General features: G+C 41.3%; 1 protein-coding gene across 1 annotated transcript; it reads right to left on the minus strand.

The window, feature by feature from the left end:
• Positions 1-41: 41 nt before the first annotated feature.
• erich3 (glutamate-rich 3) lies at positions 42-15154 on the minus strand. The gene is made up of 14 exons (XM_086283781.1): positions 14964-15154; positions 13558-13651; positions 13341-13466; positions 13152-13223; positions 12902-13030; positions 10306-10464; positions 9827-10027; positions 9320-9500; positions 9021-9207; positions 7829-8058; positions 7600-7740; positions 7058-7411; positions 4864-4998; positions 42-4782 (listed from the first exon to the last, which is right to left on the minus strand). Exons 1-14 carry the CDS (start codon positions 14981-14983, stop codon positions 1592-1594), a joined length of 5220 nt encoding a protein of 1739 aa, XP_086139907.1. The 5' UTR covers positions 14984-15154; the 3' UTR covers positions 42-1591.
• Positions 15155-20273: the final 5119 nt, after the last annotated feature.

The following is a 20273-nucleotide window of genomic DNA, read 5'->3' on the forward strand; positions in this document are numbered from 1 at the left end:
AGGATATTTCTAACTTTAGAGATGTTGCACAAATGGAAGAAAGCAGTCTTACATATTTGTTTAATATGTGCGTTGAAGGACATGTCCTGGTCAAAAATGACTCCAAGGTTCCTCACAGCGTTACTGGAGGCCAAGGTAATGCCATCCAGAGTAAGAATCTGATTAGATATCATATTTCTAAGATTTTCAGGGCCGAGTACAATAACCTCAGTTTTATCTGAATTAAGAAGCAGAAAGTTAGCGGCCATCCAGGTCTTTATGTCTTTAAGACATTCCTGCAGTTTAACTAATTGGTGTGTGTTATCTGGCTTCATGGACAGATAGAGCTGGGTGTCATCTGCATAGCAGTGAAAATGTATGCTATGTCTTCTAATGATACTGCCTAAGGGAAGCATGTATAATGTAAACAGAATTGGTCCTAGCACTGAACCCTGTGGAACTCCATAATAAACAACTGCAAGGATAGATGATTACAACAAATAGATGACTAATACATAAAAGTAATACATAGGTGAATAATGATGATGAGTTATGATGCGTAATCATGGGAACAAGCGGGTTTACAAACAGGAGCAGCTGATTAGCATTAGAAAAGCTGAAATAATACCTCAACTGAAGCCAATTGTACTAAATGCACTAAATGTGCACTGTTACAAGAATGTTTTTCTTTCTATTGTTTTCTATTATTTTAAGTTAAGCAGGACAGAGTTCTTTTAAAGAAAGATTTACTTATATTCTCAAAAGTTAAGCATGACAGGCTTCTGTTTAAGAAGGAGACCTGTTTTACTGTGTTAATGTTGTCATTTTGAGCTAAAAATAAATGGCTAAATGATCACTTGTTTCACATGTGTTCATATCACAAAGAATAGAATATGCATCTGCTTAAATCAACTTCAAGTCAAATGGTTAAAAAAAAATAATTTCACACACAAAAAAAGAGCTAGAAAATTCACCACACTGGGAAGGGTGAAGACAACTGGGTCGCCCGGCCCTGGCCACGAGGTGTCCCTTATTTATTTTTCAGGGAGTTGGCAACCCTACTGATGATGCCATTAACAGTGTTCAATTACAGATCTCTGCTAAAGCTGCACCACTTGTACCCAGTCAATGGAAATGTAAAGAGTACCTGGGGCAAGCTAAAGACGTGGGAGTCCAACATCTATGAATTATTCAACCACGTGTGAGTGTGAGTGCGCGAGTATCTGTTTTCAGGTGATAGCTGATAGCATCTGTACACGATACCTCATATCAACCAAGAGCTCTTTGTTACCAACAAAAGGAAGAGATGATCTATTGTAAACATTTCATGCAGCAGTCAAAACTCATTATGTGGATTCTTGATGGTGAAAGATGATGACGGTTTACGAGGCTGCTGTAATTTAAAAACAGAAAGCACGAGACAGCGGAGGGCTTTTGTGAAAAACTGACGCGCATGTCACATTTTGTCTGAAGCCACATGATTGTCTGTGCATCGAGAATCTGCAGACTTTTCATTTGTACAACTTGACTTCATAGGCGTCTTTGTAAAATTAAAAACTAAAAAAGTAGTAAAGCTTCACTTTCCCTCATTGTCACTCTGACCGGAGCGGCTCTAATGCCCGCTCTCAGCACTCGCAGCAGTCAGTAAAGGATATGAACTGTGAGCAAACAACGTGTCATCCACTGAAAAGGCGCTGAGCGTGTGTTTGATGTCTTCGATCAGCTGCAGGTCTTTTCTGTCTCTGCTGACGCTCCTGTCTGACGCTTTGCCTTCGATCTCCTCGTTGCGCGAGTCCTCCGGGCTTCCATCGTCAGACTTCGATGTTGTAAAATCAGTTGTTTCTGTAACTTCTCGACTTTGCTCGTCTGCTTTTCCCCACGTTTCATTGACATCTTCGGTTCCAAGTGGGCTCGTGGACTGATTACCTTCTTCAGTCTGCGGCTCTGTTACATCGAAGTTGTTATCGATAGTTTTCTCATCAGGTTGGCTCTTAGAAACACTCGCAGGTTTTTCAGTGGCTGAATGAAGACTACCTGAAGTGCTTTCCACTTCAGTTTTGGAAAAAGCGTTTTCCTCATTAATTCCTTTCTCTGCACTTTCTTGACCGTTACACTCTTGAAGAGATCCCATGCTTCCTTTGTGCTCTTCTGACCTCATCTTCTGCAAGGCTGCAGACTCCTCCTCACTTTGTTCAGTTTGAGGTTTTAGTATTAAGTCTTTCACTTCAGCCTTCTCCTCCACTTGCAGTTCATCTTCAGCGTCCCTGTAGGCTTTCACCTCATCTTCAGACACCCTCACCATCTTGAGTGGACTGTCTGATCCTGGCAGCTCAGTAGATTTTGTCTCTTCTTTATTTGAGCTGGACGCTGGAGTGTCAGTTATCTCCTCCCTCATATCCTCCAGTGGTTCAACAAATGTCTCGAAAAACTTTGATGACTGGTGCTTGTTGACCCAGTTACTGACTAGATCTGTGCTGTCTTCTGCTGCCAAGGCCTCTGGACTTTCTCTACCAGCTGCGACAGTCTCTTCTGTATAATCAGCCTCATTGTTTTGAGGTTTGAGCAGCACACTTGCTCCTTCCTCCGAGGCCTTACTCGCATCTTCTGCGTCTACTCCATTTTCTCCGTCGGCAGCAGAGAGATCACCACCAACTGCATTTTCGTCAGTCTGTGGGCATATGTCAGACTTTGTATCTTTGCTTTCTTCATCTAATTTGGAAGCCAGAACATCTAAGTCAACAGCAACCGGTGATTGTTCCTGATTCCCTGAAGAAACAGCTGCGACCTCATCCACGTTTTCCTCAGCGCTGCTCTCCTTTTTTACCAAGTCTGGCTCTTTGTTTTCGTTATCACAGTCAGATTTGTTGCCATTTTGATCTTGTTCTGCTTCCTCGCCGTCTTTTCTGTCACCTAATTTAGGCTCCGCTTTCATTTCTGTACCTGCTGTCTCAGGCTGTGAGTTGCTTGGAGTTGATTCATCATTTTTTTCCACGCTGTCACCCTCAGCATCACGTTCTACCTCATCAGCCCCGGGAGCCTGATCAACCTCGTCAGCATCGTGTTTTTTAGCACCTTCTTCAGACTCCACTGCGACTTCTTTAATGTCTGCGCTCTCGTCGTCAGCAGGCCCGTCTGCTTTGCTTTCTTCATCACCCTCTTCTTTGGCTTTCAAGTCATTTTTGTCTTTTAATTGAGACTCTCCGTCGTCTTCATGATTATTGCTCTCGGCTTCAGTAGAGATCTCCCCGTTTTCAGCATTAATTTCTTCTTTTTCACTCGTGTTGCTGGTTTTTCCAGCATCTTGCTCAACACTCTCAGCCTCTGGCGTCTCATCAGCTGATTTAGTCCCATCTGCTGCTTCATTTGCACCAACGTCTGCACTTTTCTCAGCTTCTTCTGTGGTCTCAGATATTTCTTCTCCTTCTTCTACAGGTGCTTCACTTATGTCCTTTTCCTTGTCATCCTCTTCATCATGTTTCTCTTTGTCTTCACTTTTCTCAGCTTTGTTTTGATTTTCTGATTTTTCTGCCTCATCATCATTTTCTTGAACAGCTGGTTTACTCTCATTGTCATTGTCACCCTCACTTTTATCACCTACTTCAGATTCTTCCAGTTTGTTCTCAACACACTCACTGTTCTCATCATTTTCTGTCTTTTCTTCAACTTTCTCGTCATCGGCGACTTTATCCTCCTCGCTCAAAGATTTCACAGCTTCTTCTTCGTCTTCCTTTGTTTTAAAGCCATTTTCAGCACTTTCTGCTGTGTTTTCCTGCTTGTCTGTCCCTTCATCTTCCTTACTTTCCTCATTACCCTCTTCCTCATTTTTAACCTTTTCATCATCATCATCTCTTTTCCCAGTATTTTCATCTTCTCCTTTATCAGAGGTTACATGAGTTTGTTTCTCCTCCTCTTCTTTTCCACCCTCCTCAGTTTTCTCTTTGTCTTCCTTTTCACCTGTTTCCTCAGGTGCTCCAGTCCTCCTCTCCTCTCGCAGCTCGCACTGTTCGTGACTCTCATCCTCTAATACTTGTTCTTCTTTAATGTCATCTTTACTGCTTTCTTCTATTGCATTTTCCTCACCTCTATCTCCTATTTTTTCAACTGTGGTTTCTCCACTCCCACTTGGCGAGCTGCTCGAGTTCTCTGCATTGACTTCGGTTTCTGACCCTGCAGCTCTGTCCTCGCTGTCTGCCTGCTCCTCCTTTTCTGCGTCACTTACAGGTGCCTCTTCATAGCTGAGGGCCTCTTGCTCCTTTGAGGACTCTGCTTTTATCTCTATTGTTTCTCTGGCTGTCACTGCCTCTGCCTCTGCATTATCAGGCGCTGCTGTCTCATCAGTCTTTTTATCCGGCTCTGATGACTCATCCTCCTCACTGCTTTTTGCCCCTTGCCCGGTCTCGTCATGCTGAACGTCAGTCTCCTCAGCGGTTTTCTCCTTTCCTTCCTCTTCCTCTTCAGCCTCAGTATCAGCAGTTTCAGCTGGGGTTTCTTCAAGATGCTCAGTTGTCTTGTCATCTTGTGTCACATTTTCTTCTTTCGAAGGATGCAAAGCTTCACCCGTTTCCTCTGATTTATCCTCCTCTTCTGCAGCCTTGTCATCTTGCTCAACCTTCTCATCTTCAGTACTGTTGCTGTTCTCCTGAGGCTCCTGCTCATCATCTCCACTCTGTTCTTTGGTTTCGGGTAAATCTTCCTGTGTCTGTGCCACCACCACGTCACCAGCATCGCTTTCTTCACATTCTGCCTCTTCTGCAATGGTCTGCTGTTGTTCTGTAGGCGTGACAAGCTTGACTGGAGCTGCATCTGCAAAATACAAAATGGACTTTCAAAATAAAGAACAGTCTTTGTGCAGTTTATGAATTAATTCTAATAAAGATCTGATACCTTTGTTGTCCTGTTGAGGGCCTTTATGTGTGGACTCCTCCTCCTCCTCAGTGCTGGTGTCACTCAGCTCAGGCTCGGAGCTGCACTGGGACTCCTTCAGTATGGCTTCTGACAGTTTTTCTTGCACAGATTTGGCTTGAAAAATAAGGACCAGGACACTTGTGATCATCCTTCTCTGGGACATGTTAAAGCTTCAAAATTAATTTGTCTTTGATAACAACAACAATAAACACCAGTGCAGATTTATTTATCTCCTTTTTTAACCTCTGGGTGGTCTTGGGTCGATTTGTGCCATTTTTCATTGTTCGTATACACGCCATTTGCACTGTGTTGAATGGAATATAGCGAAAGTCTGCAAAAAAAAGTTTGGTCACATTTACTGTTAAAATTTCAGTATGACTTCCGGAAATTAGCTTCAGTGGCTAAGCTACAGACAAACTTACACTATTGGTCTTAGTGGTCGATTTGTGCCCCATTGAAACCCATTAGGTGGGTGGCTGTAGCTCAGGTGGTAGAGCAGGTCATCTACTGATCGGAAGGTTGGTGGTTCGATTCCCGGCTTCCCCTAGTCTGCATGCCAAATATCCTTGGGCAAGATACTAACCCGAAATTGCTCTCCGATGCATTCATCGGAGTATGAATGTGTGTGAATGTCAGTTGTGCTTGTGCGAATGGGTGTGAATGGGTGAATGCACAAGTTGTGTAAAGCGCTTTGAGTGCTCAGAAGAGTGGAAAAGCGCTATATAAGAACTAGTCCATTTACCATTATAAACGCTATTTTTCACTGCAGATTAATTACGGTTAAAGGGATCGTGATCGTTCCACCTTCAGTCTTTGTGGGGAGCTTGCCAGCAGCTGGCCGCCTGGAGGGCTTTTTATGCTCCTGCAAAAAAAAAATAAAAGTGGATCGAAATACATGTTGGTGCTAACCCTAACCCTTAAAACAACGAAACTATAATTAAAACTTTGTATGAATATTTCAGGGAGAAGTAGTTTTAAAAGACTGGCTAATTTAAAGTGGAAAAAATATTAATATATAATCTTTTTATAGCACTTTTTATGGCGTGGTCGATTTGTGGCTCTAAGACCAATAGTGTATGCATTTTTCTAGGACCTCCCAGAGGTTAAGCAAACATCGTTTGTTCAAGTGCATCATAGCAATGGCACTGGACAAAAACCCACTCCTGCTTCAAAGAGGGTCAAGGAGCAAATAAGAAGTGTCCAGAATTTTAACCTCCTAAGACCTGAACTCTTTCACGACATGTATTTTTAATTTCTCTTTGCTTTTTGGGCTGATTGGGACCTGATGAATGTAAAAACAAAAAATTACCTGATTTTTATTTTTTTTACCTGATTTTGAGATCCACATATGAGGACATTCATTTAAATTTCGACAGAACAGTAACAGTATAATGTCCCTGTAAGTGGATATCAGGCCCTTGTAGAGCAAAATTTAGTATTTTGGTCCAGACAACCCAAAATGTGACGTCCACATATGTGGTCACAGGAGGTTAAATGACTGAGGAATTTAATGTATTTGAGTGACAGATAAATATCTCTTTAATCCTTCCAGGTGAAAACACAAAAACAGTGCGAAGTCAGTGATTCTCGTCCATTTCTGCTTGTTCTGCTGTAGAACGTGGAAAAGTAACTTACTGCGCCCTGAAAACATTCGAGGTAAAAAGAAGGAAGGGAAAAACAAAGCAAATCTGCTTTTCTTTGTCATGCAAAAGCAGATTTCTTATGATAAATGAATGAATATGCAGCAGCTCGTCACAGACGCATATTTTGAGCTGCTCTACAGTATGCAAATACTGGGATTTTTTCTTCACGGCTGCTTACTTCTTCTTCGCTGATTGCAGTTTCACCCCTGGTGTTGCTTGCCTTTGTTTACTTAACTATATATTTACACATTATTTTTAGAAACCCAAACCAAGACAAAAGTATATAAAAAATGTGGAAAAAAGTAAAAAAATAAAATGTGGATCAGATAGAAAACGAATCATTGCGATGGCACACATGTATTTTTCCACTATTAAAATTTTTATTTTAATCATTACACGTTGATGATATTGTAGCAGTATGACATTAAGCTATTCTGCTCTGATTGTATTACAGCGCCGTATTTAAAACATGTGACTAACTAGGTGGTCTTGAATGTTGTGTTTTTGTATATTCTTTGTTTTTTACTCACCTCTCTCGTGTTCCTCCTCCTGGTTGCCCTCCTCTACAGGCTTCTCAGCATCTTTGTCATCACTCTGTCTAGTCTCACTTCCTGAGGGGACGCTGGTGTCAGATATTTCTATCTCCGTGCTGTCCCCAGCACTGTCCATGTGCGAGTCTTTGGCCGCAGAAGACTCAGCTTCCGTGGCAACATCTTCTTCTGGATTTGGTTCATCTTTTTCCTCGGGCTGAGCGATGGTTTCCTCCTGACTGTCCTCTTTCTGTTGCTTTGCCTTATTGTCCTCGTTGATGTCTCTTGTGGCTTCAGCATCACTCTCGTCGTGCTCGCTGCCCGAGGAGCTGGAGCCTGAATGAGATCTCATGTCTGCGAGAAAGTTACACATGAACACCAATAAGTACTCTACAAGAAGGAAAATGCACATTTAAACATTTCAAAAGATGGTTTTGTTCTGTAATTAAAATACTTTGTGTCTTAAAAAAAAAAGATTTTAAATAGTTAAACATTGTACAGGGATTTAAGCTTTATGTGTACAACTAAGGTGATTCACCCACCATCCCTGTCATCATTGTCAGTCTCAGAGGCATCCCTCTCTTTAACCTGCCTGTCTGTTGCACTGGTTGGAGATGGGGATTTCTCTTCTTTTGCCTCCTCTGCAGCTCCCTCATCATCTGCTTCAAAGTCTTCTTCATAATCTGAAGCAGAGAATTATAGATACAGACTTCGGTATGCGCGGCACACAAATCTTTAGTTTGTGCTCAGATGCACCAGTTTTTGTACCACCTCTGCCTTTTTCCTCATCGAGCGCTCTTTCTTCTTTGACCGGAGTCTCCATGTTCTGCGGCTCACTGGTTTCACCCTCCAAGTGGGAGCCAGCATCCTCCCCAGTCCTCTCCGTCTCCATCTCACCTTCATCTTTTGGGCTGTTGACTGATTCCTCTCTTCTTGTATCCTGCTTGATCCTCTTTGGTGGAGGAGTGGGCTTTTTGTCCAGTCCCATTGCTATGATGCATCTGAACAATGAGCAAGAAGTCTGTTTAAAAAGTAATTTTGTTCCTGTTTAAATAAATAAATCAATAAACCACCCAGAGAACGAGTGGGGTGCATTCAAACCACCACACTGAACACAGTAATCTGCCTATGTTGTAGTTCATTTATATTCTAATTTCACTTTAAAATCATCAGTATGCAGGGATAATCTTGTTGAACAAACTGTGTATCACAAAGTTTCTTTCCACAGAGCTTATTTTGTGGATTTATCCAAAATCCCACCGGCTTTTTTTCCAGGATAACCAAGGCGGGCTAACTTCTAAGTTGGCCTCCAAAAAAAGGTCATCTATGGGACACTCTAGCCAGTGTGGACTGCTTAAATATAGAGCTACAACTAGCAGACCATTAGTTTAATGTGCAATAACATTTGAAAATGGGTAAAACAGTTTATATGGTCGAAAAATGCCAATTAATTTTGCTGCCAGCCCGTTTAAAGCTCAAACACGGTCCTGTTAGACTAAATACACACTACATGGTTTGGTTTCCAGAAGACTGTTTGTTGTACTTACTTTTGAACAAAACCAGGCTCTCTGCTTTCTCTACACGCAGTTTATATGCTAAACTAAAGTGGCTGACAGAAGCTTATCATTTATTCATGAGTAAAAATGTTAAACTTTTCCTTTCACATGTCTCCTTTTTGTTGTTCACTTTGTTTTATATTCAACCTTTTGACCTGATGAATGTAAAAACAAAGAATTACCAGATTTTTTTTTACCTATTTTTTGTTTCTGAGAAAAATGAGAGCCACATATGAGGATATTCGTTTAAAATTTAAATAGAACAGTAGCAGTACAATGTCCTCGTAAGTGGATATCAGGCCTTTGAAGAGCAAAATTGAGTATTTTGGTCTAAATAACCCAAAATGTGATGTCCACGTATGTGGACGCCAGGTCCTAGGAGGTTAAAGCTTCTGTAGAGATCTCACTTGTAGCATGGAGAGGCCCCCTCGACGCCGGTGAAGCCAAAGTGCCCGTGTTTGCCGCCGAGTCGTGAGCCTTTCCTGTGTTTGAACTCGCAGCAGGAGCTCAGCCGCTCCACCTGCAGCCCATTCAGGAAGAAGGTCAAGCTGAACGGGAAGCCTCTGTGTCGACGTGAAATAAACTGGAAAGTTTCTGAAGCAGAAATGATGAGGCACAAAAAGCCATTCTGAATGGTTTGGGGTATCTGTCAGTATATATTTACATATACAAATCCAAAAAACACAACCCGGTTTCACACACTGACCCCCTTCATGAAGCTTTCCCTTGTACACACACAGGTTCTCTCCTCCACAGTGCTGCTGAAACACTTTGACGTCGTCCCTCATGTCGGTCAGGTCGCTGGAAAGACGCACCGTTTTGCCAAAGTACACCATGTTGACACACACTCTGCTTTGGTGAACAGAGCTCCTCAGCAGTGGGGCGTCCTGGGTGGAAAAAGTGACACGTTTTTGGTGTGTTATTTACTGATTAAAGATATTTTACATTTATATTTGAACTTCCTGATCCAAACTCTGATGTTAGCGATGCACAGAGGTGGATGAGATTTGTTTCTATATCATAAATATAATCAAGGACGCATTAATACTATTCATTTGTCAACTTTGTCATGAACTGTCTCAGAAAATGCGTGCCATGCACAGGAAATGCTATTTGTTGTTCCCGATTTATCCAAAGGAAGTGCAGTTTAATGTTTGTTGTGGATACTTTTGTTGCCAGGGAAATAACAAGGACAGATAAAGACCTAACTCACGTCAGCTCCACTGGAGGCGGTGGTCGGGCGCAGTCTGCGGCCTCTGACAGTACTGCTGGCAGTGCCCTTTAACCCTCTCTCTTTCCTCTTCGTAGCTGGAGGCACCGGAGTGACAAAGTTGTTGATAACTGGGAGGCAATAGGGCGAGATGCCATGGGAGGCCTCCACTGCAGTCAAACGTCTCCGAGGCTCTTTGTCCATCTGGTAGGAAGGTTAATGAAGTCTTTACTCTGGTTCTGCTGATACTGATGCTCTGTGATTGTGGCTTCTCTCCATGCAGTGAACTATAGGTGTGATTCTATCAATTATTTTTCATGCTGAGGCCTACATCTATATCTCTACACTTCTAATAGATAGTTTCCAAAAATACAGTTTGAAAAAAAAGAAATTGCAACTTCATATCGCTTGAAAATCTAATTTGTCTACAGAGAAAACGCTGTGACTCATATACAGGTGAGTATCTTGAGTCTCACACTCACAGTGCAGTTGAATGGCAGGTGGTTGTCATGAGAGGATTGGAGCAGTCTGTAAGGGGAGCTGTGTCTGACCGAAGCCGTGGTGCTGTTACTGTGGATCGGTTTCAAGCGCACGGGCCTCTGCATCTTCCCCGGGGCCGTGTTGGGTCGAGATGAGCTCGGCTAAAAATCGCGTTACAGACATTCAGTTTGCATTCTGCTAATTATGCAGTTCTGCTAATCTGCACTGCTCCTGAACCGTCACTATGGTGCGCTTTTACAGTGATGCCATACTGTGTTTCCTTTAACACAAAGCGACCTGCTCATTATGTTGGTGTTTTGTGAAATGAAGCGTATTTGCTATTCAAACTTTTCTTTCCTCGGGCTTGTCATTCGTTGCTGAATGTAAAAAGCAGTTCTTTTCTAATCTAATCTTTATCTTTTAATTATATTTTATTCTTGGTAGTATAATCACATTGTTTAAATAGTTTTTAAAAATTTTTTTATTGTTAGCGATCTTTAATGTCTCCCACTACTTTTAAAAACTGCAAACTTCTTAATAAATTCACAAGAAATCATGATGACAATAAACGTATTCAAAATGCATATTAGCTATTAGCAACAAATCCCCATCGATGTATATCAGGCAAGGCTCAGCGTGCTTTAGTATGTGATTTCTGTTGAGTTAAGGTGGGGTCAAAGACAGGATTACTGGCTCTATTTATTCTGGCATCAAGGTGTGTGACTTTTTATGTTTCAAAGATAACACACAGCTAATCCCAGCACTTCACTCTGAACACTCGTCTGCGCACAAAACAAACAGCTGAAGCTGGAAGTCTTCATACTAAAATGGCAGTGTCAATATAAACATGGCAACTATCAGGATGCACAGGTTATAACATACACTATAGCAGTTTCTCACCTGGACATCATCTCCTTACCTGCAGGTCAGATTTTCCATGTTTGCTCAGGTAACATTATTTGTGTTACAAAGAATGCTAATTTTTTCTGCCCGTCTATAAGATGACAATTAAGAAACAAAACAAAACAGTTGACTAACTAATTGACTAAATGCAAGTTCTTCAATGAAATAATCAGTTATACATTTTGGAAAATGCAAGATGTTTGCTTCTTAAGAGTTAGACTAGAATCTAAGGACATAATAAAAATATAATCCAAGCCTTAAAAGGAGGTGACCTGAGATGAACAACGGGACATACTACACTGTATGTTTCTTTATTTCCTACAAAATACACCAAAATGCAGAAGCAGTGTGTGAAACACGCCATGATTCAACGACCTTTAGCAGCAATAACTTGAAGTTTACTGTTTTCATCTCTCACATCGCTGGGGAGTAATTTCGGCCTGCTCTTCTGTACAGTGTTGCTTCAGTTCACTGAGTTTTGCAGGCATTTGTTTAAATGCAGCTCTCTTCAGGTCCCTCTATAGTATTTCAGTCGGGTTGCAGTCTGGACTTTGGGCTGTTGCACCACCTTGATTTTCTTGTTCAGTCACGCTCTTGTAGGTTTGCTGCTGTTCTTGGACTCAGTTTCCCGTTTCAGGGCACAGTTTGGTTCAAGCTTCTGTTGTTGGACAGGTGGACTCACATTTGTAACTCTAGAATATTTGTACTGGTGTAAAGGGATCAACGACTGGAGGTGCCTGTGGCTGCAGAACAAGCCCAAACCCAACTCCACCAATGTGCTTGACTGTTAACACGAGGTATCTGTGGTGATGTTCTTTGTTTGGTGCTGAGCGTTATGGCCAAACATCTTCACTTTGGTGTCATCTGTCCAAAGGATGTTTTCCACATGTGAATGATCTTTCTCACTGTAGAATGATGGACTTCAAATTATTTGAAACTCGACTTATACTCATTGCTGATGTCCTCCTCCCTTGGCTTTGTGTTAACACGCACCTGAAGGCTTCACACCAGCAAACTGCCAAAACTTCTGCTTTTTTACAGATGCTCACACTTGCTGATGATGAGTTAATTGCATTTGATAGGCAGCACCTGTCTGCTACTTAGCCTCCCATGGAAGGAGGAACAGTGTAGTTGGTACACTGATTCTGTTTTATGGCTTCATTTTTGTTAAATATATCAGGACAATGTGCTGCTTTTCATCTGAGGTTGTTTTTCAAATGATTTTTTACAACCTAGTGACTTTTTATTCTGTTTTATGTGCATAAAACCTTAATAGAATAGAAAGGGTGTGCTTTCTTATCTTATCTATATGTCCGTATCTATATCTATCTAACATCTGTTATAAAGTCAGTACTTGCATATACAAAAGAACGCTGATTTCTTATATATTTATTGCACTAAATGAATGTATTATTTATCAGAGCAGTTCTGTTCCCAGTTTCAGTGTACACTACAGTTTCATCTATTTCCACAAATAAATACATAAATAATCGTCTCTCCCACTTACACTGACGAGCTTAAAATTGCTTCTTCAACAAAAGGTTGCTGCTTCGAACTCATACATAATTCTCGTAAAACCATCAGTGTAATTTTTTATCATTGTATCATGTTTAAAGACACTAATCTACTTTGTATGATTAATTAAACAGTCACACTTTAAACAATAAACACTGAAGCAGTAGATTTAATACCCACCGACTCAGAGGAGTCAGAGTGCTCCCCCTCGGGCCCAGAGTGCTGTTTCCGGATGCCCCTGGCACCCTCGGGAGGGTGTGGAGACAGGATGTGGACAATGCCTTCCTCATACCTTTTAGAGCGCTCCACCTGCCAAACAACACCATTCATCATTATATAGTATGTAGTGATATATGAGAAGTTTTCCAGTATAAATTAGGAATCCTACAAAATAGGGCAGCAAAGCAGTGTTTATATGTTAAAGACGTACCTTGATCTTATGCACTCTTTCCCTCCTTGCAAACTCCTCCAGTTTTCTTTTGATCTCGATTTGGTGGAGACGCTGTGTGGGTGGAAAAAGGACAAATTATCAGGATTTATTGCATAAGGAAAATTACACAGATTACATGACAGTGTTTTTTCCTTTGACTTTGTCTCATTTACATCGTGTTCTTCCCACCTCCATCTCTAGCACCTTGTGGAAAATAGCCTGTGCCAGACATTCTCGAACGTGTCTCTGGTGCGCTCTCTGGATCAGCTTGTGTCTGTACTCCTTGTCCGGGACAATGCGCCCACTCCTGGTGATCTAATAACAACAATAATATCAACAAAATTCAACCCGTCGATCGATATTTTTAACTGAATTTCATAATTTTGCTTTAAAAACCTAAACGCACCAGTCCCGCTCTCTGCAGGTGTCTCTTGATTCGAGTGTTGCTAAAGTATCCAGCAAGATGTTTGTCTGTGAGGCTGTTGTAGGTCGAAAGAAGTCTGCAGAGACAAAAACACAAGTATTTAATCCCAGTCAGCACTAAACAGCCACAGTTCAGGTGAGGGGAGCGTGTAAGCCGTGTGTTGATTAAAGCTATCGGAAAACCGGAACCCTGATCAAATGCTTTACTGGGGCACAGCGCCGTGTTTGTTTGTTGGCAGTTGTTCTCTTGTCCTCATTAACGAGACATCAGCTCGTCCCCAGAGCGGCCTGTGTGAAAGCAGTATTTTTTTTCCAATACAGATTTGATTTCCACCGGCATTTGTGTACGACACAACAGGATCTTACAATTATAGAGTCTGTTACAGGTGTCTGATTACCTACAGGAATGAGAGGGAACGGCACACTTAGCCCGGGCTGCCTCCTCTTTGTGCACTGGGCTTGTTTGTTTCTGGTGCCCTGGATCACAGCACTGCATTTAAAACTGTCATTCTAGACATGAGTTTTTTATGAGCAGGTGAAGTGGAGGCACATGGCTGCAAAGCAGTTAAGAGGCATCCTACTTGTCATGACAGAACTTGATGAGCTCTTATTAGTCTTTGCAAATAAGGAATAAGGAGTCAAGCACTTTAAAAAAATAGTTTATGTTACAGTATGAAGGTATCCTGTAGACAAAAATCATGCTGTGTGCATTCTCTTATATACCAGTATGGGGGAAAACGCAGCAGCACAGAGAATCTCACCTGTGTGTGTGCACATCTCGTATCCTTGTTTTAACACTTATTTATACACACACTATTTAAACTTGTATTTCCTTAACTTACAGTCTGTCACCCATCGCTGTGCATTGCGTTAAAACCACTGAGAGTGTTTTCCTCTGAAATGTGGTGCATTAAAAGTAGCATTAGATGGAAAACCTCAAATCTGAATTCATGGTGAAACTTCAGTTTCAGCTTCTTTCTGGTTCTAGTGACACTTCTTGTTCATAATAAAGTGTGTAGCAAAGCTGCCTATGGAGTTTTCTTTGACTCATTTATGGGTTTGAGTGGACCCGTTAGCACACACAATAACATTTGCCTCATTGGTGACTATATTGACAGACACTGTGGGTGACTCACAACCACTTTTAAACTGTTTCTATAAGCAGGGCAGGCATAGTTTAAGAGTTAAATGGGCGTTCTTGCTATTATGCAGCTAGATCTTTAATATTAGCATGAAGTCAATTTCCAGCTTTTCAAGCAGTTGAAAAACATGAAAAGAAATGTGCCGAGGTTAACTGGCGTAAAGCCTCCGAGGGGGGGAATCAAAACTCATGCAGCTTTAACCAAGCGGCTCCCTCCTCTTTGAATAAAACACATAAATTGCTCTTACCCTGAGTTGAGGTGACTCATGGCTTTCAGTCTGCCCTCTCTTTAAAATCCCCCCCAGCGTCTGAGATATGGAGGCAGGGCACTCGGGGCTCGTTGGGAGACGTTCAGGTTTACGTGATGTCAGAACAGACGGGAGTTGTTATAAAGTGAGGAAGGTAAATTTTGAGCGGAGTCGGACTGAAGCTGCACTTCTCCCACAGCGGAACTGATGACAGTCCCTGGTTGCCATGGCGAATCACGTGACGAGTCTGCCAGCAGGGCTGGTTTCCACTTACAGATTCCCACTGACACACGCACACGTCCGTCCCAAACTAATGATTTATATACATCTGTCAGTTTTTCCATTAAGAGCACCAACTACTTCTGTCGGTTAGCTTCCTTAATTTGTTTATTATTTATTTTATTGTAACCATAAATGATGAGAAAACAAAATAAGAAGCAGTTAGTTATCTGTTGTTGTTATTAATGCCACTGTTTAATTTGCACTTTGGTCAACGCCCTGTTGTTATTAAATGTGCTTTATAAATGAATAAATAAATAAAAAAAATAGTTACAAGTTTCACATTGAAAATCTTGTTTAAGCACATTTGCAAAATATATTTTTTGACAAATGGACAAAAGCCCTTTTGAGACATAAAATATATGATTATAAGTGATAGATATTCTAATAGCAGGGAAAGCTTCAATGTGAAGCAAAGCTTAACTTTTTGTGCAAAGTTATCTTACTAATGCAGTGAAGTGAAATATACAAACCTATCAAATTGATATAAATATGCTCTTTTATTGCACAGATTGAGATTTAAGAACCATGTTTGACTATGTACTAAATAAGTAATGTACTTATTTTTTTAATATATCTACCTACCTTTTATCTGTGTATGTACTTTGTAGTAGTTTTCAACTTGTAAAGCACTTTTTAAAGCTGAAAGTACAGACAGAGGGTTTAAGTCTTATTTCTCTATGTTTTAAAAACTTGTAATACAACTTATATCCTGTAATAAAAAAACTGTTCTCATGTGAATGCCAGGTTTTAAATTATTTTAATACAGCTTTAGATGAAGAATTTGTATGTGCACAGAAGCAGTGTGTGAAAAACCAAGTACACCTGAAGCACCTTCAGAAGCAATAATTGTTTTCTGTGTTTGCAAGTATATTTATGCACAGCTGTCTTAAGGTCTCCTCACAGCATTAAAGCCGTGCTGAGGTCTGAACTTTGACTGGGCCATTGCAACAACTTGATCCTTTCCTGTTTCATTCAGCCTCTTATAGATTTGTTGTTGTTCTTATGATCATCGTCCTGATGAATGATCTGGTTTGGTCCAAGTTTTGGCTGTTGGACAGATGGCCTCACATTTGACTCCAAAATACTTTGGTAGCAGAGGAAAAAAGCCAAACTTGGTCAGTCTTTTCAAATAGCCCTGTTATGAACTTTAACATTTACTGAGGCCTCCAGAGCCTGAGATATAACTCTTGGGCTTCTCGGTGTTCTGTGTTTTTGTTCATCTGAGGTTTTGTTTAACTCATTTTAAGACCTGTTTTTGTCCAAAAACCTTACTGAGTGAGGGCATGCGTGATTAACTGTAACTTTGTATTATAAGATACAAGTTGTATTGCAAGTTTTCATTAGTAACTAAGTACTTATTCAACTTTTGGCCCATAATGTTACAAAAGTTGAAGAAACTTTATCATAACATTTGTCTATTTGTAAGACAATCATGTTGTTCTCTTATCAATGAAGATCAAATATTAAAATCTGAAGAACCTCTAGCATCTTATGTAATGTTGCTTTACAGCCCATGGCTCTCTTATATTTCTGCATAACTGCTTTTGAAATTCACAGCTGTAATATTGGATCTTTATATTTAATAAAAACATGAAGAAATCTAATATTTTTATGTCATTTGTTTAAAGGGTCCCTCTTTAGCTGTTGTTGGGACTGTTAAAATCACAGTGTTTTAGGTTTAGCTTTCTATTCAGAACTAAAATAAGCAAATCTTTAAACACCACTATATCATTTCAAAAACAATCTGTTTAGATAATAATAATAATGGATACTTTATTGATCCCCATGGGGAAATTACTTGTTTTTCTCTGCATTTGACCCATTCACTCAGTGAAGCAGTGGGCAGCCCACTAAGCAGGCGCCCGGGGAGCAGTGTGTAGGGACGGTACCTTGCTCAGGGGTACCTCAGGGTAGCCGTTAGGTGGATTCGAACCGCCGACCTTCCGATCATGGGGCGACCACTTTACCTACTGAGCTATCCCTGCCAGATTGCAACAAATCAACAAACAAACATAGAAAAGGAGTTAAGTTAATGGGCTAAATATTAAAAGTTAATAAAACACAATATATTTATGCTCACAATGTGATGCTACTAGCGAACATTGTCAGTGTCCCTGGGAATCTAAAATGGTGAGTGTAGCATAGTCCTGCTGCTGTGGAAATTCCCTGAGTGGAAGCTACAGTGGCGTGAAAATCAGTGCTCTCTCCTTCATGACTGATTCTTAGTGATGGCTGAATATGTGAGCTGTACTAAACCCGTAGACCTGAACAATCACTGGTCCAGTGGCAAAACCATCGCTTTCCACCACCATCAATAAATCCACAGTGGGACTGGAGTGGGGTCTGTAGGTCCTCTGTGGCCCTCTTGTGGAAATGTGAACAACTGTTGTAATTATGGGTTTTTTAAAAAACATTATTATTATTATTTTTATTTATTTTTTACCACAATGCACCATAATTTTTATATTGATGTAGTAGCATGTTTCAGGTCTGAAGGCAGCGCTTCATTAAATGTTTGAGCAAATGTAAACGGTATATTTGCTCAAATGTTTATCTTCCGTATTACTGATTAATTAAGTGTTGCATCAGTTGCTTCTTATCCTCCAGCGTCTAATTACGTTGTTATTGTATGACACATAATGTCAGACATCACTGAGTTCTCTGAAAAAGCTCAATTTCATAATCACTTGATGGCTTGTCAATTCCAGGGTTAGCCAGGGAGGGGAGCCATGCTACTGTCTGGCTCACAAGAGAGGATCAATCTTGCTTTTGTACTCAGCTGCTCTACACGGTTCAAATATTCAACAGGAGATACAGACATGCAACCTGTAAATAGATCAACGGCACTGTGTGCACAGGAGGGTCAGTGGTCAGAATTGATGCTGTTGCTGAACGGCATCCCCCTTTTTCTTGGAGGTTTTCTTGTCAGCATCCTTCTACAAGTAAAGACGTTCAGCAGGGTCTTTAATGTCCTGCCTGAGAGAAGAACCACAGTATGTTTAGGCATCAGAAACTGTATTTCAACATGCCATACATGCACACCATCTGTAATGCTCCCTGGTTAAGAATTGGGGGAATTTTTTTTCACGTATATTTGATAAATTCAGCTTGATAAGCTGAGGATTAATGAGCAGAACTGCAGTGTGTGACTGTTCACAAATATTATCCTGAAGCAAAGTTAACCGCACATGTAACAAATAATCTTTTCTGGCACAGATTCACTAAAGTACTGGAAACATTTCTGAGATTTGGGCCCATATTGACATGATAGCATCACACAATTGCTGCAGATTTGTTGTTGATTTGAATCTCCTTTTCCACCTCATCTCAAAGGTGTTCTACTGGATTGAGATCTGGTGACTGTGGAGGCCTTTGTGAATTCATTGTCATGTTATGGAAACCAGTTTGACATGATGTAAGCTTTGTGACATGGAGTGTTATCCTGCTGGAAGCAGCCATCAGAAGGTGGGTACACTGTGGCCATAAAGGAATGGACATGTTGTATATATAATGGCAGCTTTTGGTGTTTAAAACATGCTCGGTTGGTATGAAAGGGCCCAAAGTGTGCCAAGAAAAGCTCTCCTTCATCATTACACCACCATCCATGCTTTCATGGTGTTTACACCAAATTCTTAAACTACCATTCAAAGGAAATCGAAATAAAATCAAGACTAATCAGATAGACAACATTTTTACAGTCTTCCTGCAAAAAACTGTGGCCTGAGTTTCCTGTTCTTCTGCTGCTGTAGCTCCACGTGATGTTCACTCAGAGATGCTCTTCTGCATACCTTGGTTGCAGCAAGTGGTTCCCTTCAGCTCGAGGCAGTCTAGCCATTCTCCTCTGACCTCTTGTATCAACACGACCTTTTCTCCCCGAGAGCTGCCACTCACTGATGATTTTTTTCTGTTTTCGACTGTTCTCTGTAAACCCTGGAGGTGGCTGTGTGTGAGAAAACTCCATTAAATCAGCAGCTCATCTGGCACCAACAACCATGCCACATTCAGAGTCACTTTAATGTCCTTTCTTCTCCACCCTCACGGCCGGTTTGAACTTCAGCAAGTTGTTTGCACCATGTCTGCACACCTAAATGCGTTGAGTTGCTGCTAGGTGATTGGCTGATTAGGTATTTGCTGTACCTGTGCAGGTAGTGCACACATCTATCGATCTTTTTCTCTAGACAGGCAGATAGATCATTGTTCTTGTTAAAGATACAGTTTCGTATACAAAAAAATTAAAAAACAGGGACTGAAGTTGAAAGGAATGACATGCTGTCATCAGTCATCAGAGCCGCATGGGAAGCATCCTTTGTGGAACTTCATCAATAACCTTTCTACGTACAGATGTACACTAAAGGTGAACGAGCCGGGCAGGTGAGTTTCCTGTTTGAACTTTCAGTACCTGTCAAGCTGCTGGGATTAAGATGGCTCTGCCTTCACGCTCACAATAAACACAGTAATCACGGCAGACATTTCACCAGCACTAAACACCTAATACACAACGCAGGTCTTAAAATAACAATTAGCGTGGAAATGGAAGAGGGGTGATTATAAATTCCATTCAGGAAAGGGTCTTGGCTGTAAGCTGGGAGGTGGCAGGGAGATCTCGGGGAGTCATGCGGTTCAGAAATGGGGGGGAGCAGTTTTTGCAATCAGCATTAAATAGAACAGTTTTGTGCCTGTGTGATTGTGAAGTGGGCCATTACTCGTTGATAAGAGCACTTTTTCCTTGTGTCGCTCTGATTGGGCTGAGCATGCTGCTCCCTCGCACATGCTGTCCCAATGCAATCAGGCCCCTCTTTCACTGCACTGCCATTTTCACTGCTGTGATTTCCACCCAATCCCTCCTTCGCCTCCCCCCCACCCCACCTAATGCAACCACACTCCTCCACCCCCCCCCCCCCCCCCCAAGCCACCTCCCACCCTCCAGCACCCCATCTCCCCCTTCAAATTCAATGAGTACCCATTTACAGCAAGGAGAAAAGGTCATGCCAAACTCGTTGTGTCAATTGTAAACCACCCCAATTTGGA

Source organism: Aulonocara sp. 'chitande type north' Nkhata Bay, linkage group LG23 (genome assembly GCF_057382095.1).
Source record: "Aulonocara sp. 'chitande type north' Nkhata Bay isolate Kocher_YH1m ecotype deep benthic linkage group LG23, A_spYH_male_GT1.1, whole genome shotgun sequence".
NCBI classification, from domain to species: domain Eukaryota; kingdom Metazoa; phylum Chordata; class Actinopteri; order Cichliformes; family Cichlidae; genus Aulonocara; species Aulonocara sp. 'chitande type north' Nkhata Bay.